Consider the following 25,759-nt stretch of genomic DNA (forward strand, 5'->3'; position numbering starts at 1 on the left):
AACGTGTGCTTCGACACAGTTGAATTTGTTTATCACAAGAATCGCAAGAAAAGAAGCAATCGAAAGGCCATCTCCTTTGAAAATCTATTGAAATCTCTTATATATCTAAGTAGTGACTATTTTATAATCGTATTTGTAGCACTCTTTTCAACTCTTTCTTTTTCGGAGACTCTCTCTCTCTCTCTGTCTTTTTCTCTAACGGAAAGAAACTCGGTTTCCGTTTCAGTTTCTGTCTTTGCCTTTTTCCTTTGCTGTCATCGTTTTGGGAACGTAGTTTCGTTGTAGTTTCTTTTTGAACTAAATCTTCGATGTGTTTTTTTCAAAATTTTGCAAAATAATTATAAATTCCTATTCAGACGGGGGTCCTGTTCAGTATCCTCAGGGACCGGCGGTTGTCGGAGCGTAAGGTGGATCTGGGAGAATGCTCAAGAAAAACGGCGGCAGCTGCCTGCTTCGTTTGGGCGGTGTCCAGTCACCGCTGCGACAGCAGCTTCTCCACGTCTGGACGGGTGAGCCGCGCAGCTGGAGGAGACGAGGAGGAGCCTTGTCAATCTCGTCAGACGGCAGGCGGCACAAGTCGGAGGACTGCAATAGCGTGACCCTGGAGCATGTGAGTACCAGCGGTACCATGGTAATCCTACCATGAATTAAGAGTCTTTCCTATTTGTTTAAGTAGACCTTTAAGTGCTATGATTTGGAGTCGGGCCCCCCCATGGATGTGGAGCTGTCGCGCGATGATGCCCTGAAGATGTACAGCCAGATGCTGGAGGTGAGGCGCGTTGAGACCATGGCCTCCAACTACTACAAAGAGAAGAAAATCAGGGGCTTCTGTCATTTGTATATCGGCCAGGAGGCGGTGGCCGTGGGCATGCACGCCCGCATGCGCAAGCAGGACTCGATGATAACGGCCTACCGCTGTCATGCCTGGACCTACCTGATGGGCGTCTCCATCTATGAGATGATGGCCGAGCTGCTTGGCGTCCGTACTGGCTGCAGTCGAGGCAAGGGCGGCTCGATGCACATGTACAGCGAGCGGTACTACGGCGGCAATGGCATTGTGGGCGCTCAGGTGCCTGTGGGCGCTGGTGTGGCTCTGGCCCATCAATTCCGGCGCGATGGCGGTGTCTGCATCGTCTGCTATGGCGATGGTGCGGCCAATCAGGGCCAGGTATTCGAGGCCTACAACATTGCCAAGCTGTGGTGCTTGCCGTGCATCTTTGTGTGCGAGAACAACGACTATGCGATGGGCACGAAGGCGAATCGGGCCGCCGCCAACACCGATTTCTACATGCGGGGACAATACATACCCGGCCTCTGGGTGGACGGCAATCAGGTGTTGGCCGTTCGCAGTGCCACACAATTTGCCATAGAGTATGCATTGGCCCATGGCCCGATTGTTCTCGAGATGAACACCTACCGATATGTGGGCCACTCTATGTCCGATCCGGGCACCTCGTATCGGTCTCGGGATGAGGTCAAGCAGATGCGCGAGAAGCGGGATCCCATAACGAGTTTTCGCGGTCAGATCATTGCCCTGTGCCTGGCCACCGAAGAGGAGCTGAAGAAGATCGAGACGGAGACCAGGAAACGTGTGGACGACGACTGCAAGAAGGCGGCCAAGGACAAGGAGGTGGATCCGATCGAGCTGCATGCCGATGTCTATGCCAAGAACTTGGAGCCCAGGATACGGGACGTTCATGGCTACCATCTAGAGCATCATCGTATATCGGAGCTGTGTCTGGGCAAGCCAAAGGCGACGCCCCAAAGCGAAATGAAGAATGTGCCTGTGGGGGATGCGGCCATGGTGGCTGCTGCTGCCGAGGCCAAGAAGGCGGCCGACAAGGCCAGGGCGGAAAAGGCTAAGGCCGAGGGTAAGGAGGTACCAAAACCACCAGGAGAAGCACCACCAGCGGCAGCAGCGGGTGCTCCACCACCAGCGGGTGCTACAGCACCAGCTGCAGCTCCCCCAGCAGCAGCCCCACCACCGGCGGCTGCACCACCTGCAAAAGGAGCCGCACCACCTGCAAAAGCACCTCCACCACCTGCAAAAGGAGCCGCCCCACCTGCAAAAGGAGCACCTCCACCAGCTGCACCGCCGGCGAAAAAGTGAACGGAATGACCAACGATGCTTCCACCACGCTTTAGTCAAGACACGAACCAACTGAATTGAATAAAGCTATTTGTTTTGAGAGCGCACAGCTTTGGGTCCCAGGAGCTTTATCCCCCACAGACACCTGTACGATGTGAGCTTTTGCCGCCTCTTTCTCTCGCTGCTGCAGAGCAGAGCAGAGCACAGCGACGGCGCTGCTCGCACCATTTATCATTTGCCTAATTGATCGCTGCCTCCTCCGCTAATACTGATGCCGGGTGCCCACGCGCTGTGTAGTGTGCTCCCCCTCTCACACACGTACCCCTCTGGGAGGCACTCTCCCTTTCCTATTCCCTCTGCCGCCTTCACGCACCTGCCTGCCTGCCTGTCGCCATCGCAATCGTCGTCGCCGCCTGGCGGCATGCGATCTGTGTCTAACGGGGCTTTTCAGTCTCCTCGCGATGCTCTTCCGTTGATCTTCACGTGCGCTGGCGACGTCGTTTCCTTTCCTCTCGTTTCGCTTCTACTGCTCTCTCTTTCTGTTCTCTCTACGGGTGTGTGTGTGTTTTTTTTTTAATGAAAATTAAATATGAATAAAAAATTGAGATTTCAAAATGCAACTATACCTTAAAACAAGTTTTTGCTTGTAAAGAAATTACCTCTAAGACAAAAAACTACTGATTGATAAAACTGATATCAAAAAGATAAAAAACAAAAGAAATTTAGAAGAACAATTAAGAAACATTTTTTCCATACCAATAACTTACTCTTTCGACTCTTAAAATTAACATGATTATAGTAAACAACTTAAATAATATTACAAAAAAAAAAAATGTTAAAGACAATTTTGAAAAATCTGCATTATGATCAAAAACTATATTCAAGTAGATTTAATCGAAAAATATCAATACATTGCAATACAAAATAAATAAACATTTAATGCACTTAAATTAAATCAATTAAATTTTCCCAATACAATTCAAATAATATAAAAACGGATTTTGAATTTCAGACTTTTTTTTCGATTCAGATCAATGAACAGGTGGCAGCAATAACATCAATTAAATGTCCATTCATTAATACCTTTTCATTTCCCTGAATTTTTCAATTAGTTTTTCCAATATTTTTTATAACAAAATATTAATATATATATTTTTTTGTCTGCGAGTGACAAAGAATGCCCCATGGCGCGGCTGCCAAACAAGTTTAATTTGTTTTTTTTTTTCTGCCACATACTTGTGTGCCTCATGTGGGGCACATTTCTTCTACCACTTCTCCTCATTATTGTTGTGATATGTTTCGTTTTATTTTGTTTCGCTTAGAAATATTTGCGTTTGTTTCACGGAAAATAGTGAAAAATCGTGTGTTGACAAATTACTCGTACCATTTGCAAAACATATGTAGAGAAATAAAATATGGAAAATTTCAAATGAAATTGCAGCGAGGGCGTATAAATATTTGAATAATTTAATTAACCCTCAATGACAGGCGAGTGGCCGGACCAAGAAATACAATTACTAATATAAACAATCAGCCAAAAAATCAACACAAAATTCACCCAAAAATCAACTCTATTACGAGATACAGGTAGGAGAACAGAACACATATTTTGATATCTATTTTAAATATATGCAAAATGATATTTTAGATCTTAATACGAGTATTCCCAAATATTTGAATGATTTTCGGTAGAGAGCAGATCAAATATACTCGATACTCACAATCGAAAGCAATTGTTTTGCCCGCCACCGTTCAAGTGACACACTTGAGCAGAATTCTGAAGAGATCATTTAGGAACCCCTAAAGACACATATGTATGTATATGTATGTATATATGTATATACCTATACTCTTGTTTGTATGGTTTACCTTCTACTTACATACATATATGTATACAGGTATACTCGCACTCGCAGTGGCACTGCCATAGCCACTGCCAGCGGGGCACTCGTATATGATCCAGGGCCAAAAAACGAGTGTCATTTTTTCAGTATTTCCGCTACATTTGCATAGAGACGACTCAATATAGAACAGAGGACCAGAAGAGCAGCAGAGCAGCAGAGCAGCAGAGGCATGGTGAACAAGGGGTGTACAGGGCAATCAAAGATGATTAAAATATTGAACGAAGTAGCATTACCATTTCACATTTCCATTTCAATTCAAAAGCCGCGACGACAAATCAAATCGTTTACCCAAAAAAAAAAAACAAAAATACAGAAAAGGAAGGTGAATTTTCAGACAAATACGAGTAATGTGTGTGGAACTTTGATCAAGAAATAGAACCCAACATGAAGCTGGGAATAGGCCGGGTGATCACATTCTCAAGCCACGAGCTCGAACTAAATTAGCATTCGAGGCGGCGCAAAGTGGAGACAGGGAGAGCCCTGGATGGATGAGAGACACCCACCCTCTGCTCAGGGGCAAGCTAATCCCGCATCTAATAAATCTAATCATCATTCTCCGCCGACTCGTCTCAGGTTCACAATTGAATAATTGAACAATCTGCCGAATGAAGAAGGTCTATTCCATTGAGAGAGAGCGCGGTGCGGCGTATGCCACATGTTGTACCAGATGAGAGATCCCGGGAATCGAGAAGCGATGATCTGCGAAAAGTTAAAGTTTATTAAGTCAAGTAGATTTTTAAGACATAATATACCAAGAAATGATTATCGTTATAGCCAAAGAAAAGGTGTCTATATCTGCAATGTCTCATTGTTTTCATTGTTAATTGTTTATATTCCAAATTTATGTATGATCTATTGAGCACATCAATTTCATGAAGTTGCAATACAGATAGAAAAACACACACAGCAGAAAAAACTTATAAGAATCAAACTATCCTTTAGATCTTGTTCAACAATTAAGCATCTTTATGGTGTAACGTGTAAAGGTGGTGTAAAGCAATCATGATTATAATTGAGTGCATGATCATGAAGAAATCAAACTGCCAAAGTTTGCCAAACTAGATCGATGAGAGAACAGAGGGATTTTTTTTGTAGAGCTGAGAGCTCTCTACTTGAAGTGATTTGTCTTTGCCATGATCATCGTAGATCTGTTTCCCTCTGTATGCCACCTATGTATATGGCCACTATACACTATCCGCGCCACCCCTTGAGCGAAGCTGATGACGCGACCTTGAATCAAAATAGATTTTTATGCGCAACATTTATATTTATTTCATTTATTTTTCCCTCTTTGGCCGAGCCAGCGCCTCACGATCGTCGCACGATCGCCGCACGTCACCAAATGCCAAGCAATATTTGAATATTTTTCCTCTGACTTTGTCTCTCTCTCTCAAAGAGAATCGCTTGGCCAAGAATGCAGCCGGAGATAACATCATCTTTGAATTCAAGTGGAAATGCATTTTCATTTCGCATTTGCATACCAGATTCAAATTTAATTGAAATTGAAAGAGTGGTGTCCGGGGCGTACGAGTACGATGCCAGATGAACTGCTCAACGATTTGCTGAATGGTGCACATTTTTCCCTACACCAATTCATATTTGTATTCAGGCGTTTGATTGTTGTGTGATTGAAAAAATCCATTTGCGGGAAGCGCTTGTAAAACATGGAAAGTTCAAGCCAACATTCAGCAACGCTTCATTCCTGAATTTTACATAGAATTTCAATCGAAAGGTAGCGTTGCCCCATACCCCCATTCCCCTCGGGAAATCCATTTGAAAAATCCATCAAAATCCCAATCAAATGCAACGCATGTTTAAGATCGACTCTGGACTTTGACTATTGATTGGGCTTCAGTTTCAGATTTTTACTTTGAGAGTCCCTTGGGCTTAGCGTATCGAAAACCACTCATTCATCTTGACTAAACATTCATCTAAAGTGTTGACGATTTAGTAAGTCATTCAGTCATTTTCATAGATATGGATAGCATAAAGAACCAGGTTTCCTCACTCTATCTCTCTCCCACAGAGTAGCTTAGCAGTACAAGGAATACACGTTGTGGTCTATCCAAATATAGCTTACAAAAATTCACCTAAAGCTAAAAGTGAGAGTTACGGAGATCTAAAACTATCTTTCCGAATGCTTCTAATGAAAATTCAGATGAAATATAATCAAAATCGAATCAAATTTCTCATAAATGTTAACCTACAAACTGGTAGTGCCATTAGCTTTTGACATTTCCTAAATCAATATCTATGGAAGACGACAGATTTCCGGACATTCCGGAGGCAGCAAGCACAGATGCTCAACGGCAAAGATGGGACAAGTAAGATGTCTAAAGAGCAGCTGAAAAAGAGAGAAAAATAAAAAATGCAATTAAGAGTGGGTCATATTGTTTATGTAGTACTACTTTGTTATTCTCGTTTCAAAATATAATGCCAAAGACAACACCAACAAAATGCAAAGCTAAAAGATTTTCACAGAAGCAGGAATATCGAGAGGCGAGGCAGATATACGAATACACAGATACACAAACAAGGGGGGGGGGGGGGGGGGGGGGGGGCAAATCGAAGATACAAACTAATAATTCTAAGAAAAACAGAACAACAGAAAGGTCAAAAAGCGAAAGAAAGAAAAAGGAAAACAACGACAAGCAAATGACAGAAAATATCACATCAAATGCATTTAAATGGCAGGTGAGCCGGTGCCTCCGTGGAGACCCTCTCCTCCACCCCACTGTGACAGTGACAGCAGGAAAGGATGCGAAGGGGTTGGTGCCAGAGCGGTGGCTGCTGGCCGAAATATCCATTAGTATTGTGGACTGAATCAGCCAGCAGTCGTCTAATGACGAACCATCCCTCCCAAAAACCGAAATAGACCAGAGAGCTTCAAGGAGCAGGGGAGCCGGGAAGCACACTTTTGACACCTCAATGTCGTTCGAGTATCTCTTAAGTGGAACCTGGGGGCTTGGGGCTTGGGGTATCTTAGGGAATTACCATACCATACCACAGCAGAAATGAGTCAAACGAATCAAAACAAGAGGAAAAGATTTCCCAAGAATTTAGATGTCAATTGAGCAGATCATACGGACACACATGAAATGGTCCCAGAGGCAAAAGAGACCAGATCAAAATAAGGCCCAATCTACGATATTGTGGCGGAATCTCTAACCCATGAATATTGATATTTCTAACGAATTAACAAACTCAAGAGGAGGCTCTTCCCTGATATTAATAATGAAGCCAATGAAGACATTATAATGATTGGAAACGGAATCGATTCCTTTGCCAAAACCACATAGATACAGTCAATAAAACTCTAATTTACCCCCCGTCATACCCCTCTAATAGAAGCACCCCAAAAGAACCCATCCAACGGACAGCCGAATGTAAAAGAAATTTCCCGATGCACGTCACGTAATCTCTGTGAATATCAAATTACCGTCGATAAAAATTGCAAAAATTGAAATGCAATAAGGCACTAAACATTAAATAATTGACATGTCCATTGGCGAGGGGGCAAACAAGTTGCATATCAAATTAAATGCGAGGCCCAATCCCTCTATCCTACCATTTGGGCAAAATTAGTTGAGAGGGTTCGATACGTTCGTTCGATATATGGACTCATATTTGTGCGTAGGCACGTTGGAGCACGTGCGCGGCTTAAAAACGGGCAATCGTTGTATATGAAAATCAAAATCAAAATTAAAATGAAGCACAATTTATGCACGCGACATGGCCATGCCACCCAAAACACAACAGTTGATCGCCCACACAGATCTACTCGTAATTGGAACGGGTGACGCTAAAACGCAGCATTAATTGATTAATTATGCAAATTTAATTGTCAGGCTGAAAGAACAATATGAAATCTCTGTAGCATCCTATAAGGGTTGTGGGGAGACCCTGAGTGAAGACCCCTTTGGAATACCCTCACCCAAAAACCCAAAAATTATCTCTACTATGCGATCGGATCATGCTGGAGCAATGCTCTTTTGGGTCTCTGATAAACGTTTACCTCGCATATGTGAGGGAGTTTTTGGTTTCCTCATTGGGGATTGAATAGATGGTAAAAAAAGGCTAGCCAAACCCAAGTACAAATTCTCATAATTGAATAGATCTTGGTCTTTTCTTCGATCACTCTTCGATCGCTCTTCGATCGCTCTTCGTTCGCTCTTCGATCGCTCTTCGATCGCTCTTCGATCGCTCTTCGATCGCTCTTCGATCACTCTTCGATCGCTCTTCGTTTTCTCATTAAAACTAAATGTATACGCGTGGTTGTGCGTCTGGCCAATTGTTAGGGTATTTGTCGGATTTATGGCGTAAGCGCACAAAAAAGTGGATAGAACAAACAAACAAACAAAGAAACGAATAAAAGAGCGCTCGGCGAAACGAAAATGTTTGCCCAAAGCCGTCAGACAATTAAATATGAGCAAACACAGCACCAGGAACCAGGCAGGAGGCAGGAGGCAGGAGGCAGGAGGCAGGAGGCTGTAGACAGGAGGCATCAGGCATCATATACATACATACACATAACGTACACCCCCACGTACTAATTAAGTGGCCAGCAGTGTGTGCCATGTCCTGCGTCCACCTGTGCGTATACGTAATTAATTCCATTATAATCTCTTACGCATAATAAAACAAACAGAGGAGCGGCTCGAGTGGCGGCGGACGGGACTGCTGGTGGGTAGCGGTGCGACATCAGCAATCATAAAACATTCTCCTTGCGGTTGGCTGGATGGTTCAGTATCCTCCAGTATCCACGAAGTAAACCAATGCCAATGCCCGCATCGCGAACGCCAGAGCCCAGCGGCTTCTGCAATTAATTGACACTGAATTCATTTTACCGCCTCCGCATTCGTCCGTTCTGCCCGCTGTTCTCGGTTCTCGGTTTTCGTTCTCATTTCCATTTCCATTGGATTAAATTTCATAAATTTGTCGTTTGCCTTTTTTTTGTTTTTTTTTTTTTTTTGGGCCCCTGGTCGCATACGGCGTATACGTAATTTGTTTATGTCGCATGCGAGAATAAAAAGGCGAATAATATGCGTATGAAAAGCGAATTTCCCTGCTTAACTGGCTCTAAAAATATACGCGGGAAAGCAACAAGAGGGTATGGTAGGCCTTGACATGGAGAAGGAAAGGCAGCATCTTTGGTTCTTGGGAAGCAGATATCAAAAGTCATGTCATCCGAGACATGATCGTTTTGCATCCGTATAAGATAGCTGCCACAGAAAGGAATGCAAGTAGAATAAGAAAACCCTTTCTGTTAAGGCCAAAACTCATGAATATTGATCGACCCGTTTAGCCATCATTGCAACAAGATTATGTTCACCAGAAAGGGTATCAAATGCTGCGACTGTTCTCTGTTCTCTGTACTCTTCCTTCCTTCCCTGCTAATACTGTTTGCTTCCATCAACAGCACCCCATCCACCCCTTGCAGTCATCCTCTCCTGTTGCCACCTTAGCCGATGAAAGCTTACAAATATTTGCGATTCGTGTTTATTATTTATTTTTTGTTCGCCTGTTTTTCCTCTTGTCTTGCTGACTTTTCTTTTCTTTTCCTTTATTTTTTTTTTGTTCTTTTCTTTTGGCATTTTTATGAGCTACATCAAAAATTGTTTTTCTTGTTTCGTTCGTTTTGCTTCGTGTTTTCTTTTGTTTATAAACAAAACGCCCAATTGACTGCTAGCCAAATGATGGCTAAATAATAATAAAAGCAGAACCAGCAGCAGCAGCAGCAGTAATCCCTATGGTAGCCACGGAGTATGTGGGAGTACAAGGGGGCTGGCTGTACACATTTGTGAATGTGGGCACATCGGCAAATAAATATCATTTTTTTAAATATACAAATTTGGAGGGGGAAACTGATTGTCACTAGTGCGAATATATATGTATTTGTGCAAATGTAATTAAATTTATGGTTAATATTTTTCGACTATTTTGGAGGACCCTGCAATTATTCTATAGAACATTTTAAAACCTCTTTGCTATATCAATGTTGAATATAATCTGTGATGTATAGGTATCACTTTTACCGGCATATGATCATCAGAATTAGTTTCATCCCAAAACATGTTTCAAGATGACTCCTTAGATTCTTGAGAACACTCACCAATCAACCAAATGTTTGATGTATCAAAGGAAAGATGAAAATATAGTAAGACCAGTTGAAAAGCGGCACACGTGGTGCGACACTCTAGTACCAAAAACCCAAAGGTAATCCCCCTTTGAGTGCAAGATCAATTGGCTCTCGTTAATGGAAGCTTTGATCAGGGTCTCGATACCTATAGATTAACTTTTTTTGTTATGAATATAATAAAACGCAAAATTTAGTTATTTTGTTCAGCCTTCTTCTTAATTGCACGTCCGTAAAAAAGTTTCGAAACTGGAATTCCATGATGCGTAATCAATTGACTTTATCGACAAATCAAATCCACATTTTGCAGAATCCTAACCGGAAACAAGGCTGATTGAAGGTACATATGTATACTTAAAACCATTTTTTTGGGGACATTTTGACGATATTTAAATTAATTAATTAATTGGAATGGAATGGAAGATAGAAATGGATTATCTGCAGAAGGAGTACAGTGATAATTTGAGCCGGAAAAGAATAGAGGTCTGGAAACTCACTTGAGCATTGGCCTTAAACAGGGCTTGAATATGGCTTTTAGGACGATCAATCCAGTCATTGCTGTGGCCACCGGAGGCAGACATTTGCGTAAAGTGTGGAGTGTGGTTTCCAGTTCCTTTTTCTCCTGCTTTGACTCATCGTCAGTTTCAGACTTCAGGACATAAAATATATGAAATTTTGTGAAGATGATTAAACCACAAGCCAATATCTTGTTGGCCAACATCTCCTCTTGTAGAAAGGATAGATATCCTCTTCTGTTAGACGCAAATGTTCACTATGTTTTACGCCTTGACGCGTTCTATGTTCGAATATTGGATGTTTCTATATTTAAATAGGAAGGGGTATCTCTGGGCCTACTAGTTTTTCTAAATCGAATCGTAAAATTTTCGGTTAAACGAAGTATCATTAGCCTACTGTTTGTTTTTATTGGATCAATTTTAGCGCCTTCTAAAAATCGTATAATAGCTGTAGCCCGATTTGTAGGATTTCTCTGGAGTAGAACGAAACATTGATGGATTTACCATAGGATGTGTAACGAGGAAAACCAATATGCTGCAATGAGCACGAGATACGAAACTCTCGCCTGGCATGGAATTCGGAGAGTGTCAGCATAGAAATGCCAAGTTCTTTGTCCCAGACCAAAGCAATGTCCCGAGGAAATAATAACCAAACGAATTTAAAAAAAAATCGGATGCCCCTCCCACCAACAAATTAAATCCATTAATAATCATCAGCAAAGAAAACGAAACTAAAACAAGAACAACGGCAAGACGAACAAGCAAATAAAGTGAATAAAATAATAATAAAAACCTTTTAGCATATCCATGGCAATCCCCAAAGCTAATGAGGCAAGCGGGCGTGCGGCATGGGGTGGCCGACTCCGCCTCCGACTCCGACTCGGGGAATCCCCCTCTACTCAGGGCACTGCTTTCAGCCAAAATAACAGACAACAATGTTGCCAGCTTGTTTTAGTTTTTGTTTCCATCTTTTTGTTAGGTTTGGGGCAACGGGGGCAGTAATGCTGCTGCTGCTGCTGCTGCGCGTGGTGGTGGTGCGGGGTGTGGCTAGGTCTGCGGGGAGGGGAACGTGGAACATGTGCAACAATGTTTTTATTTTGGCTGAGCTTATTTTTAGTTACTTTTTTGCTGCTGCCGACGCTGAGCGAAAGAGAAATAACTTTCTAAATAAACGCAGCGCATTTAGCAACAATGGAGGCGCACCCACCTCCCCCCCCCCCCCCCCCCACCGCGAAGAACAACAGGCAAGGAAGAAAGTATATCTTCCGTTTGATACCCATTAATGGTAAATCGGCTGGAACATACATAGTGCTCCGTCCTGGCGAAAAGTCGCACTAGACATTTTCGCCCCTGTGTTTCATACCAGTAGGGTATAAGTAATGCTCTAATAAAGTTCTCATAATTATCCATCGATGTACAAAATAGTGCTTAAAAACTATTGAACTACTTTGGCAGTGCAAAAACCATCATACTTTCTCGCAAGGGTATCCTGTATCCTGCAAACATCCTTAGCAAACGCAACAGCAATAGCTGGAAACACACATGCATACACATACATATATGAAAGTATGTATGTATGTCTTGTACGTATAAACACTTTCCGCTTTTGCTGTCTGCGCATTTTCGTGACGCTTTTCTTTTTTCGATACCCCATCGCAGCAGGGTATATACATTTTGGCTTCCAATTTGGTTGTTCTTCTCCTCTGTGTATCATTGGAATGATAGAAAATATATATCCTGTAGGGATACAAGGGATTGCATTTGCATAGAATGTATACAAATTGGATTGTGGCGATATGGCATTCGACTTTTCTAACTGACTAACGGCCGAAACAGAGATAGTCCTATGGGAAAAGCATGCGGCTCTGCGGCAGAGATAATCGATTTTTATACATTTCAGAGCCAATTTTGCTGGACTGAAAGCCGAGAGACGTGTCTGGCTGCTCAAACTCTGAAAACTCTGCTGGAAAGTACACCGAAGGGTATCCGGTGTATCGGTGACCGGTGGAGTGTCGGTGTTTTCCTACTGTTTCCACGAGTATTTGTATTTTTTTGCGCTCGTCGCGTGGCAAAGTTTTGCTCCTTGCAGCATTTTCATTTTATTGCCGCGCAGATTAGAGTTGCACAATTGTTAAATTTTCATTCCAATTGTTCTGCTTCTGCGTGTCCTCCTTGCTGTTGTTGGCCGCGTTTTTGGTTTTAATTTCTTTTGGGGGAAAGTTTGCGGCTCGTTGAGCGAATGGCCCTGACAAAAACGCCCTCCGTCCTGAGGCTGTCCAACTAATTGACGGAACGAAGGAGAGCTTCGCCAAAGAAACGGCAATGGCAATGGCAATGGCAATAGCAATGGCAATGGAATGAAAATGATAATGCTAATGCTAAATAAATAAATGCTTGGCTAACCATCCGACAACAGCCGCACAAAATTGTGAATAATGTCTTTCACTAATCGAATTAATTCAACTGCAAATGCACTTGTTGGAAGCTGGCTCCAAATTTACGAATTGGATTTCTCCGTTGTTGGATTTTAATTTGGGGTTCTATTGTTGGATTTTAGCTTTCATTGTACACAGCTAGAGGGCGTGGCCCTGAACTACGAGTTCAAGGAATAGGTTCAAGGCGAAGCAGTGCAATATTTATAGACGGATGGACGTTATAAGAAGAGATAGAGATCGGAGGCAGGGGTGAACCAGTGTTCAATAGATTAGCGATCCCATACCCCCCCATACCATTCGGCCACACCATCTAGCATCTGCACGATTAACCTATTTTCACAGCACTTTTGGCTCCCTAAAACAAGACTTCATTAGCCTCTTTTGGTGTCGAAAAACCACTCAACATTTTGTGTTGGTATCTCCCAGATGTCGTCAGGTGTTATTCGATGTTTATCCTTTACCCAGTAAGGAAAGTAAGCAGCTCCAGACGAACGACTGTCGGGCTGCGGCGCATCGTTTTCGATCCAGACTCTAGATCCGTGAAGCTACATATGTTTGACAAAAGAATTCAGTCTTCGAATTATAGTACCTTAAAGTAGCACTCATTGCTCCTCCTTTATATCGGATTGTCGCTGGACTGAATCGGAATTACATACACAGTATATCCGTAGCTTGTATATTCGGAAATGTTGCCTTTTTAGCATTGCAAACATTTTAACAAAATCATCGCGCTTTCTAAAAGAATCTGTCGTAAGCAGTATCATTTGATTGCTATATACTATATACACAGACGTATATATCAAGTTAATGTTCCACACACCCACAGGGAGAGAGGGGGGTGGAGTGGCACGATGCTTTTGATATACATAAGTGCGGGGATTCGTTCTACACTATGATGCAACACATATCATTTGCATGTTTGTGCGATGCTCGTTTTTTGCGCTGCTGATTTTCTCCTTTGGTCCTGTCTGTGGGCGGAGAGAGGGAGCCAGTGCCGTGCACGATTGAAGATTGAGAGAGAGAGAGCGCAAAGCGCAAAGCGCAGCGCGTGGTGAAATGCAAGCGAATTTGCATAGAAAATAGACAGTTTGGAAAATTGCATTCCATGTTGATAACTTAAGGCCCCTCCAGAGTCCTGTCCCCCACTCGGCCGTGCAACACACCAGCACACCAGCACACCACCATGCCACCACCCAGCGTACCTCTTAAACCATTCACCAGCTGCAATTGAAAAGTAGCTTGAAGCAGAAGCTTGCAGCTTGCAGCATGCAGCATCCAGCATCCAGCATACAGCATACAGAATGCAGCGCCGTGTGCATAAATATTTTGTTTAAGTTTTATGGCAATGGACGAGGGGTTGGTCGGTCTGTCCCTCCCTCAGTGTGGTGGGGCACATGCCCCTCCCCTCTCTCCCTTCCTTGCACTCACACGTTACGTGAATGTCACACGATTTATGTATAAATGCTTGGCCAGCGACTTCTGGACCCTGGACCCTGGACCCTGGTCACACCTTGAGCGAAATGCAATTTTGTCTGTCAAAAAAAGAAAAGGACACGAAAGAAAGGCCAAACTCAATAGCCGAGGCATTTGATACTCTTTCAGAGAGAAGGTTCAAAGAATCCGAATCATACAGCCGCCTCTTTGCAAGGGTATACGAAAAGTGATGCTGGCACAGAGGCAGGAGCAGGGGTTGGGCCAGGATCTGCCAGTTGGATGGGCTGTCAGAGCAGTGCTGCACCTTGGCCTGGACGTGGACACTCGTGGCAGCAGCATTCGGCTGTCCCTCCCCCCCACCGCCCTTCTGGAATACTTCGTACGTTATTCACCGCAGGATTTCCAAATGATTCAAAATACATACCATTTCAAGTGTCGGCACTTTTTGACTCTTATTAAACACAAATCATCAAATTGATGATCTGCTCTTGGTGCAACATTTCAAGCCAAGGCAATTACTAAGAAGTTTTCGTTCGGTTTAAGGAAAAGAATGATGAGCGTGGAACGTTCCTTCATGTTGCAATCTGTCAGGGCAGGGTTTCCGTTCTCCCAGGACTGCCATTCATATCTGTGATTTACTGAAATGTGAATATTCCAATATATTAGAGAGAAATCCAGCTTACCCACCAACAAATTCAGTTCCTGTTCATCTTTAAGCCTTTGTCCTTTGCAGAAAATGAAGCCAAAACTAGAAAATAGACAAAACAAATTCGATTGGCTTTGCTCCGCAGATGAGAGCAAGATTAAAAGCATTTTTGCTTTTAATAACTGAGTTTTCTTTTAAAGAGCCAAAATCGCAAAATCGCAAAGCAAATGCAAATGCTGCCCTGCCCCGCTCCGCTCCGCACCGCCCCATGGCAAAGAATCCGTCAAAGAATGTTTGATGGGGGGCGACATTTTTTCACAAGAAGATAGCTCCGCAGTCGCATAACCTTTGCTCCAAGTCTAGCCAGTGTATGTAGTTGTTGTACGCATTCTCAGGGACATATCTCGCAAAGTCCGTGCACCATCATCTCCTTTACTTGCATCGTTGCCTGTTTGCTTTGCCACAAAGCCTGATGAGGCAGCCGCTCCTGCTGCTGGCAGTGGGACCGAGCTCGGACCGAGCTTGGAGCCGACTGAATGACTGAAAGACTCCCTGACTGACAGTGAGTAAGAGAGAGAGTGGACTGACTGACCTGACTGAGACAGCGACTGGGCCTGATGTTGGGGCTGAAGCGTGGGCAGGGAGCTGGGCACGCGGTCCTGTCATGATGCTGTTGTAACTATTTGACTTTATCTCCTTGCCGCTACAGATCCTTGGTAAACATGGAGGAGCACGGGAGGGTGAGGTAAGGCTGTGCCACAAGGTAGTGCAAAGGTATGAGGAATGTGGCGATGACGGTGACGGGAGCCCTTCTAAAAAGTAAAGAAGGCAAACGATAAACAAAGTCTACAAAACCGTTGACTCGTTGACTCCTCTCATAGATTTATATGGCCAGGTGCCAGGTGCTGGCTTCCAGGTCCCCGGATGAGGTCTCTGAACGAAAAGTGTGGATTTTTCCCTGCCTGTGTCAGTTTTTCCATTTAAAGTTCATTTTAAATGTGGGGCTTAAATGCAACTTGTCATAATCAGGCGCAAAAAACATGGCCGCAGGTCTCTCTCTCTCTCTCTCTCGCTCTCTTCTCCTACTCTACGCGACCGCTGTCCCCCCACTCCTCCACTCCTCCACTCCCCCACTGATCTTGTGTGTATCTGTCTCTCTTCCTTCTCGCCTGCCTTAAAGTTGCTTCTCCATTTTCTTTGTAGTTTGTTGCCAATTAGGGGCAAGGCACATTTTTGTTGTTGCTGCTGGTGGTGGTGGTGGTGCTGCTGCTGCTGCTGCTGTTGGTGGCTTGAGAAAATGGCACACAGCCACTTGACTTTCCCATGCTATTGTTGCCTCTACTACCCCACTACCCACAACCCACTGAGCCACTCACTAATTATGCAAAGGAAAAAATACATAGAACGAGCATTACCAGTGCCAGTGCCAGTGCAGGTGCCGGTGCAGGAGGAGGAGCAGGGAGCAGTCGAAGGTATTTCTATTGCATCTGGTCGTACTAATGTGGAACGCGGCGGCCCAGTGGCGGAACACACAAAAAGTAACGAAGACTAGTTTTGGAGGTGTCGAAGATTTTGATACCCTCACTATGGCACGGCATGCACACTCACTATGTACCTATGTGTATGATGTGGAGTACTGTGTGCTTGCAATGTTTTAGTTACAAAATTGAGAAACAGACGGACATCTGATTGGAATATGTGTGGGAGTATCCATGTGCAATGTCTGTTGAAAGTTGAAAATATGTATACCCACTCCTCGCAAAGAGTATGAGAACGAACCGCAGCAGGAACAGAGTGGGTGTAGCGGAATTCAAGGTATATTCCTTATAAGGTCAGGTTGCGATACAGCGCGTAAAAACATGCGTCGTTGCCTGCTGACTGCCACAAAAACACATTTTTAAACACAACGTTTGATGTCGAAACGGTTTGGAAACTGACATTTTTTCGTAGAGATTCTGCGCCACCTTTTCTTCAAGAATTCGGAATTATACCCTTGAGGCAGAAGTGAGCGTGTGTGAGTGTGTGTGGAGCGAGCGTATGTGGGTAGGCGGCTGGACCGTTGTCTTTTTTCGCACGTCCCTGTTGGTCCTGCTATGCCTGTGCCTGTTTGCTTGAGTGTGTGCGTGGGTGTGCTAATTTAGGCATCTTTTGTTTTTTGCGCCTGAAATGACACACATACTCGCCGTGTGGAGTGCCGGCCGTGTGGAGTGCGAGTGGGAGAGGGAGATAACAGCCTGCAGAGAATGACGTTAGAGTTGGACCAGCGGCGTACGGGCCATGTGCATACCCTGGACTGTTGATGGGCCTGTATCGAACAGGATAGTCGTAGACATTGCAAGTGCTTAAAAGGTCAAAATAAAAATATTTTGTATTTATTATTTTATTTCGCTTGGAAAAAAAACAGAAGTGGTTTTCGCGGCGATCAATTGCAACTCCGATTTCATCGAAAATTGGGCCAATATATCGACGCGATCCCTTAAAAGTGGTTATAATTAAACAAAAACTTAGAATTGCAAAAATTAAACAAAAATTCAATCAAGTGGTAACATATTTAATCCATGAATATCCTGTTAAATTCAAAGCACCAAAAAGGTGGGTATTTTTCTGCGATTTAAGGATATACATATGTACGTGTGTCGGTATATTCTACATATACAAATGTATACTCACAAAAAAGACCCAGAAACAAGCAAAAAATGAATCATTGTCTGGGTGCAAGAGGAAGAAGAAGAGCCAGTAAACTGCAAATGGGAAAAGTAGTAAAGGAGGCGACTCCATCAGTGAGAGAGTGGGGGATTGCAATGAGTCGCCTGTTCCCGTTTTTTTCCTATTTAATTCTATGCGGATATGATGCCTGGCAACCCACACAATCCCATTGCTACGTACTTATTGTATGTACATTGATAACTGTTGTGGCAGGCGTAGGTGAACTTCTGGTCAGGATTTGTTAGGGCTTACGCTGGAGGCCGTTAAGAGCCATTAGCAGCGTTGCCTGGGCGAAGGGTTAGGGTAGAGCCGATTATCGGCGTCAAAAAACACAGTAGGTTCTCTGCTGCTGCTCAGATTTGGCCTGCAAAAATAATAGATGTGTCCAGGATAATGGCATGGCATGGCGACTGTTCAAGCATGCCTTGGAGCTGGCCCCCTGGGATGCCAGAGGTGTTGCTGCGCGAGTTCTTGGCGCACAATCAGCGAAACATCGTGCTGGGGGATCAGTATTACCGTCAAGCTTTAGCCAATGGCCAGAGAACGGGGAAGATGGTGGAAAAGTTCGAAGAGCGCCGCCAGCAATCCCTAGAGTCCACGAGAGACGGCCTCTCCGCCACATGCATATGGATGTATCTCTCGCCAACAAGGATTCGGTGGGCATTGAAGGCGACATCACGCGTTGGCCCAGATCCGCTGGTCCTGTACTTGAGGGCCACCCCAAATACTCGGGATCCCTGCCCTGACCACCTATTGGGTCCACCCTTTTTTCTGTAAAAATTTGGATTTGCAAAAATCCGTTCCGTATATTATTTACAAATCATCCAATAGTTCAATTTGTGTTTTCCTTGGGGAAGAGGAGGCAAGCTTTAACCCATGGGGATTCCCCGGTGTAGCTGCAGCTGCCCCTCCTACAAACTCTCCTCCTACTCCACTCTTCGAAATGTCATCAGCTGTGTGGCCAGAAGTACACACTTTTCGGTTTTCCCTTTATTTTGTTTCTTATTTCGTTTTTGTACTCTCTTTTACACTTTTTGGGTTTTTCGCTTAATGCAACGAATATCGTTTTACGGTTTTCAGATGGGGTGGGGCGGGATGGGGTATTGTTGTTGCAGTTGCACGTACATACGTGCAATATTTGCGAATTTTCCACTTGCTGCATGACAGTGAAGAGGGCGGGGTGGTAGGTGGGGGATAGGAGGAGGCGTTAGCCGAATGGCGGGAATTTTCCACTTTTATTGTTTTTAAAACGCTTTCCAATTTTTAGCTCTTCTTCGTTTAGTTCTATTTTCTGCTGCTCCCTGCTTCCTGGTTTTGTAGTGTTGCTCTTTGTTACCCTTTGAACGGACAATACTATGATTCTGATCAGATTTGAACGCAACAGGAAGCAGCATCAGTGATCCCATTAGACTCTAATATCTCAATCCATTGCTCGGTAAAAGCCTTTCCCTAACCGATGGCCTATAAATAAATCGTTCACCTATTGGAGGTAGCATCGGAGATATCTTTCGAAAAGGGCATCAAATGCCTCGATACTGGGTCTTTCTTTCTTTCTATCTATCGCGTTTTTGTTGTTTAAGTTGCAATTGCAATTGCAGTTTTATTTTACGCGCAATTTGTCTGCTCTAGGCGTGCGGCGAGGGGGGGGGGGGGGGGGGGGGGGGGGGGTTGGCGGTGGCTCGTTGAGGTCAATGGTGATGGTGCTCCAATAACATTTTCGACCCCCCGCACTCCCACAGTCCCACACTCCCACAAAGTGAATCAAAAGAAATAAGCGAAAAAGCCCCGACAAAAAATCCGAAATTGAAAACCAAATAAATAAGTGAGCTTTCTCTCTCTCTCTCTCTGCGGGTGGTTGGGTGGTTGTGTGTGTGTGGTCCAAGTGGAAATGTAATTTGAGACAAAATATCCGAGTGGCTGTGTGAAAAATTTAGCCACAACATACAACCGTAAGACAACGCTTCTTAGAGCTGTTTTAGGGGGTCCTCTTACAGCACTTCTTGTGCGATATTGGCTCTCCAATATCAGTATCCTTATGTATATCCTTTAATACACACATCGTACGTACTACTTATACATGCATCATTTGAAACATTATATCAATGCACTTAAAGGCAACGAAAAAATGCTCTAATTATTCAATCAGACTTTTGGGAGCCTCTTTTGCCTCTTCTTTTGTCTTCAATAAATAGATGGTCCCCAAAACATCTCTTCCTAGCGGATATTTTTCTTCAACTGTTTATCTTTTGAGACGTTTTTCTCATTCTTTCAGCGGGGAAAATACTAGTCTAACCCACTTTTTCCATCTGTGTGTCTATCTATATCTTGAAACTTGAATGTGCGCTAAATTCCACAACTCCCCTGAAGATCTGTATACAAAGAGGTGGCTATAGCTATATGTACTTTTGTGTCACCCTATCTGAATGATTGGTTCCTAAGCCCCAACCCCTAGAGAACTTATACCCATTCAAAAAGTGCCGGTACTTGTCCTTAATTGTCTGTAAATCCCCTACTATGATGCGGGTAATCCGATACCCACAGGTGTAAGCCGAGTAAACTACTTATGATTTTTGATTTTTAATCATTATTTTATTTCCTCTCTCCCTATTTAGTAGTGCAGACTCCTGAGGGCTTTTGGGGACGCACAGATCTGTCAAAAGCGCAATCGGAGTCGGAATCGGAATCGGAATCGGAATCCTATTCGCAATCAACAAGCTCTCAAGTGCTGTGCTGTGCTGTGCTCTTGTCCGTGGGTTATAGGCCCAAACACCAATTGGAGGCTTCCTTTTGGCTGCCTGCAGCCTGGAGCCTGCAGCAATGACAATGTCATCGGCGCTGACGCTGGCTCTCGCCGAGGCCGTGGCAGAGGCCGTGGGGACCGAGGCAGAGGAGGCAGCAAAATCGCCCGAGGCGGGCGTTGAAATGTTCTCGGATGCGGATATGGCGGAAGTGCGGCATGTTGTTCAACGCATTTTGGTGCCGTGCGTTTTTGTTATTGGACTATTGGGAAATTCAGTGAGCATTTATGTTTTGACGCGGTAAGTGCACTTGTCTACCCACTTAGCCTCTCCCTCCCACTCGCCCTCCTGTAGGCGGGGATTATGGATCCAACCGGTTCGGAAATGGAATGGGAGTGACCATTCAGCAGTATTATTTTGGGCATCCTACATATGTATATTGCATCACTCTCTCCCTGTGAAGGGGGTGGCTGTGGTGTGGAGGTACAGTGAAACATGGCACCGATGAACAGGTACGCAGAGCATTAAACACGGCATTTAATTCTAGCCACCGTTGCACTTTAAAGTTATTTCCAACACCGACAACAATAGCAGCCATTTTATGTGCTCCAAATGTAGAAACCGGGGCGGGGGTACGACGACTGTTGATACCCTGTGAATGGGTATATCATTTGCCATGCTAATTATATACATAGATCCTTAATTATGAGGTCCTCGGGCTCGGATTGGAATATAGAATGTGGGAAATTGCATTGGAAATGACTGTTGCATCTATAGTCTTCGAAAGCCAGATATTCAAAGAACCAACGAGAGGGTATGCTGCGTAAAGAAATGAATACAAATGGGTCTTACAGGGTATCAAATGCCTCGGTTCCGTCCCCCGATGGACGCCTTCTCTTCACGTTTTCTTCTGTTTTTGTTGCTGTTGTTTAACAGATAAGAGACCCTGGGGCATGGCTGCCACGTTGCAAGAGAGTCCGATTCAGTGGTAGTTTTCTGCTGCTGCCGCTGCTGCTGCCGCTGCTGCTGCCGCTGCTGCTGCTGTTGTTGTGGCGAGAGCATTCGAAATGGTTGCAGGATGAAAATATGCGACAGTTGTGTGTGCCCTTCACTGTGGCATCAGGTGTGCCTGTCTGCCAAAAAAGGTCCCATTCAAATCAGAGCCTTACTGAAGATGATGGCGTTGCTGGGAGTGCCATGCTTTGGTTTGCCCCGCAACAAGTTGGATCCCCCTTTTCCATCCTCTGACTGCTCTGATGGGAGATAGTTATATCCTTTATCCTTGAACAAAAATGGAGAAATTTGAGAGAATTTGAGAGAACTATTCGAATCCTCTTGGGGCTCGCTGGATGCCTGGAAGAACAATCCAAAGAGCAGCTCATTCGTGGAATCGACCTGATTGTGGCCATTGGGTGGGTGGGAGTCCAGAGAGAGCCAGAACTACTATAAATGCTGAACAGTTAGTTTTTATTATTGCTCATCTTTTGCCTTTATGACTGTGCCGACATTTGCGTGAATTTTCGAAAAATGCCCATCGTCCTGTTCTGTACAGTCCTGTGCTGTCCTGTGCTGTTCTGCCTGCCGTTTGGCCCCGTTGACTCGCCAACGCTTTCGGGCAATTTGGTATTTCAATTGGTGTTTCATTTTGGCAACGTTTGCATTGTCCACCAAATTGTTTGGCCTGATTTCAACAGCACACACATTCGCAGACACAGATACAGAATGCATAGAGATACAGAGCAGTGCAGATACATTCATAGATAGGAGAGAGGGGGAGACGCTAACAAACACAAATTGCTATTCTTTTGATTTGATTCTTGTCACCATTTAGGAAGCGCATGAGGTGCACCACAAACATTTATCTAACGGCCCTGGCAATTACGGACATTGCATACCTGACCTTTCAATTAATCCTAACACTCCAGCACTACGAGTACATCAAGTACCACTGCGAGATCTACTGGCGCCTCTACGGATACTTTGTCTGGCTATGCGATGTCTCCGGTAAGTAAAAGACGTATATCTTATGGGGAAAAGATGCGCCTAATGCACACATCTATCTGGGAGCTGAGATCTGGGTTCTGGGATCTACATATATCGATCCATATTCGGACTTGGAATGAGATTCGAGATATTCGGGCGAAGCGAGTGAGCCGGGGGTAAGCACAGTAAAGTAACGTAAAGCTGGTTGTGGAATTGCTCTGACGTTGATCGACACTATCCCTAGCTTTCATGGTAGCCTTCCATTGCCTCGGCAGGACACCGTAGCACAATGGCCCCTCTTGTCACCCTTTTTCCCCCTTAATCCCAGCCATCAGCCATGCATCAATGTTGGGGGCACATCAATTGGAATTGCACCTGCGGCTACGGCTTGCTGCTGTTGCTGCTGCTGGTGCTGCTGGTGCTGCTGGTGTGCTGTGCATCAACTTCATTGAGCTCTGTCAATTTACGATGCATAGCGTTTAGCAGCGCTTTCTACAAAATGCTAAAGCGGTCGTCGGTCAGCTGCGGCTCGCAGCCATCCGAAAAGCGCCATCGGAACAGAAACACTCACACTCGCCATCCCCCCGCCGCCCCGGAGTGCGTGGCTCATCAGTGGAACACGGACGTCAATCGCTTAGAGTGCGCAACCGACAGGCATGGCATTCGCTCGGGGACGCTGCCTGAGCAGGGAGTATTCATTGGGGAGGGGAAGGAAGGCGCACCTTTTAATAGGTGCAATGCATGGGCAAGTGATTGTGTCTGTAAGTCATGCCTCTAACCATCTCTCCAACCATCTCTCGCCTTCTGTGACAGCATACATATCCATTTACATAGCCGTGTGCTTTACCATAGAGCGATTTATCGCGATACGGTATCCGCTGAAGAGGCAAACGTTCTGCACGGAAACCCTGGCCAAGAGGGTGATATCAGGTGAGAATCCCCCCCGGGGGTATCCTTTGACTGAACTCGTGATCCCCCCTTTCCCATCCACTCTTCCGCCTCTTTTGACAGCCGTCGCCCTCTTCTGTTTGCTGTCTACGCTCTCCACCGCGTTCGAGCACACAATGGACATCCACTGGAAGTTGATTGATGACGCCTACAAGCCATGCAATCAAACCCCGGCCAATGTCTCGCCAACGCCCTCGCTGCCCACACCGGCGACCGTGTGGCACCAGCAGCAGCAACAGCAGCAGGATGACCCCGAGGTGACCACCATTGGGAGTGCTGCAACGTTTCCCCTCTTCGACGGCAGTGGCAATGGCATCGGCATCGGCATTGGCAACGGTAACGGTAACTTTAACGGTGATGGGGAGTCAGGTGAGTAAACGTTTACCCCGGGATCCGCAGGATGCAGGATATGCATATATATATACGTACCTACATGTGATAGCAACTACAATATTTGCTTTCTCTGCTGCTCCATCTACGCAAACAACAGGCAACATTCCACGACAGCAACACCGCCGGCACTGGCCGTCATCTGTGACGCCGCCGCCGGCCCAGAGTGAAACTCTAGATGCCACCAAGCTGTGGCAGCAGGGCTCAGATGCGGCAGACGGGGAGCGCGACTCCATAGAGCGGGTCACGGAGAGTCTGCTGCAGTTGTCACGTTCCGGACGCAGCGGGGAGTTCAATCACTCAGATGCATTTGCATTTAATGTAACGGAATATTGTCAAAATGTGAGTGGAAAATGTGCGTTGGAAACTGCACGAAAATTTGCCCCACGGAGACGTCACCTCAACTTATGCTTAAGAAAACAGACCCGAGGCTCTCCTTCAGAGTTGAGATCGTAGAATTATTTTTCTAAGGAGGCAATATCTTGAGGGGCTTCGTGAGACAATTTGTTCAGCTTGCACTCTCCTAAAGAACTCTCTGAACTATCGATCTTAGACCGCAACGGGGAATGGCAAAGTTCAGCTTCCGAAAAACATCTTATAAAGTGAAGCCCAAGTCTTTCCCAGAATCTCAAATTCTTTGATTATCTCAAGACTTTTTCCCATTATCTTTTAGATGACTGTCTTTACTCACATTTTCTCGGAGCTGGGCAACAACGATCTGTATGTAAACGTGTGGAGCTTGTTCACTCTGTTGGTATTCGTGCTTTTTCCACTGTTCCTGCTTGCCACGTTCAACTGCTTCCTCATCTTGCTGGTCCACCGATCGAAGAGCCTACGCGGGGATCTAACAAATGCCAGCAGCATAAGACGCACCAAGGTGAGTTCCATCCACGGTCCACAGTCCACAATCCACAATCCACAATCCATATTCAAACTCTACTCGACCTTGCAGCGGAAGTCCAACACTGGTCTGACGGGCAGCGTTTCGCAGGAGAATCGCGTGACAATCACTTTGATCGCCGTCGTTCTACTGTTCATCGTGTGCCAGCTGCCGTGGGCCATCTATCTGATACTCGACCAGTACATGGTGATTGCGCCGGGTGCCAAGGTGATTGCCGGCAATGTGTGCAACCTTCTGGCCGCTCTTAATGCCGCCTCGAACTTCTTTCTGTACTGCGTGCTGTCGGACAAGTACCGGAAGACGGTGCGCGAGCTGATCACAGGGTATCGCTATCGGCGTCGCCATGCCCGCAACAACACGAGTCTCTATGTGCCCCACACGACCACCACGCTGACGCACATCAACGGAGACCATCACCATCATGGTGCGCCTTACGGTGGGGCAGGCGGCAGCAGTCGTCGCAGCTGCAATCGGAGTCGCAACAAGGCGACGGCCACGGGTCGCCTGATAGCGTGAGTCGTGCCGCAGGCTCGAGTGCGATTTCTCTGGCAAAAGCGTGATTTCAGCGTCACTCACTCAAAAGATGATGTCAGAAGTGTTTCTCACGAGTACTGAATGAGTCGCGAATGAGTCACGAATAATGAATGAAGGTTTGAAACATATGCCTGCATAGAATAATGAGTAAAATACATACATATATGATCAAGAGTGCACTATCAAAGTTTCACCGTGATCCAAGCCTGAACAGTGCCTTCATTTCGGGAGTCTGTGAAACGCTGACGAAGGACTCTACATATATATCTCTCTCTCTATATACAGATTATATAACATACATTGTGCCATAATGTGATGATTATAGTTTTATGATAGTTAACCTAAACGTAATTGTTGTCCTAAGTACTAAACGAATCAAATACAAAACCAAAAAAAGACA

At 45.0% G+C, this 25,759-nt stretch overlaps 2 protein-coding genes across 5 annotated transcripts; both read left to right on the forward strand.

Annotated features, from left to right (window-relative positions):
• The first annotated feature begins 315 nt into the window (after positions 1–315).
• LOC6597348 (probable pyruvate dehydrogenase E1 component subunit alpha, mitochondrial) lies at positions 316–2,191 on the forward strand. Of its 2 annotated transcripts, none has more exons than XM_002022514.2 (2): positions 316–610; positions 677–2,191. In XM_002022514.2, exons 1-2 carry the CDS (start codon positions 422–424, stop codon positions 2,108–2,110), a joined length of 1,623 nt encoding a protein of 540 aa, XP_002022550.1. In that variant the 5' UTR covers positions 316–421; the 3' UTR covers positions 2,111–2,191. The 2 variants fall into 2 exon arrangements, with proteins under 2 accessions (XP_002022550.1, XP_026846451.1); XM_026990650.1 differs by having other exon boundaries at positions 561–610; positions 674–2,191.
• A 72-nt stretch (positions 2,192–2,263) lies between these two features.
• Positions 2,264–25,759, forward strand: LOC6597349. 3 transcript variants are annotated; one of them, XM_026990649.1, is made up of 9 exons: positions 2,264–2,643; positions 3,578–3,676; positions 20,478–20,903; positions 22,435–22,607; positions 23,400–23,516; positions 23,598–23,903; positions 24,025–24,266; positions 24,598–24,801; positions 24,877–25,759. In XM_026990649.1, the coding sequence occupies exons 3-9, from the start codon at positions 20,683–20,685 to the stop codon at positions 25,339–25,341; spliced, it is 1,728 nt and encodes a 575-aa protein (XP_026846450.1). In that variant the 5' UTR covers positions 2,264–2,643; positions 3,578–3,676; positions 20,478–20,682; the 3' UTR covers positions 25,342–25,759. The 3 variants fall into 3 exon arrangements, with proteins under 3 accessions (XP_026846450.1, XP_026846449.1, XP_002022551.2); XM_026990648.1 differs by lacking the exon at positions 2,264–2,643 and having other exon boundaries at positions 3,531–3,676; XM_002022515.2 differs by lacking the exon at positions 2,264–2,643 and having other exon boundaries at positions 3,531–3,676; positions 20,481–20,903.

Source organism: Drosophila persimilis, unplaced genomic scaffold (assembly GCF_003286085.1).
Source record: "Drosophila persimilis strain 14011-0111.01,24,50 unplaced genomic scaffold, DperRS2 tig00000606-arrow-arrow-pilon, whole genome shotgun sequence".
Classification (NCBI taxonomy): Eukaryota; Metazoa; Arthropoda; class Insecta; order Diptera; family Drosophilidae; genus Drosophila; species Drosophila persimilis.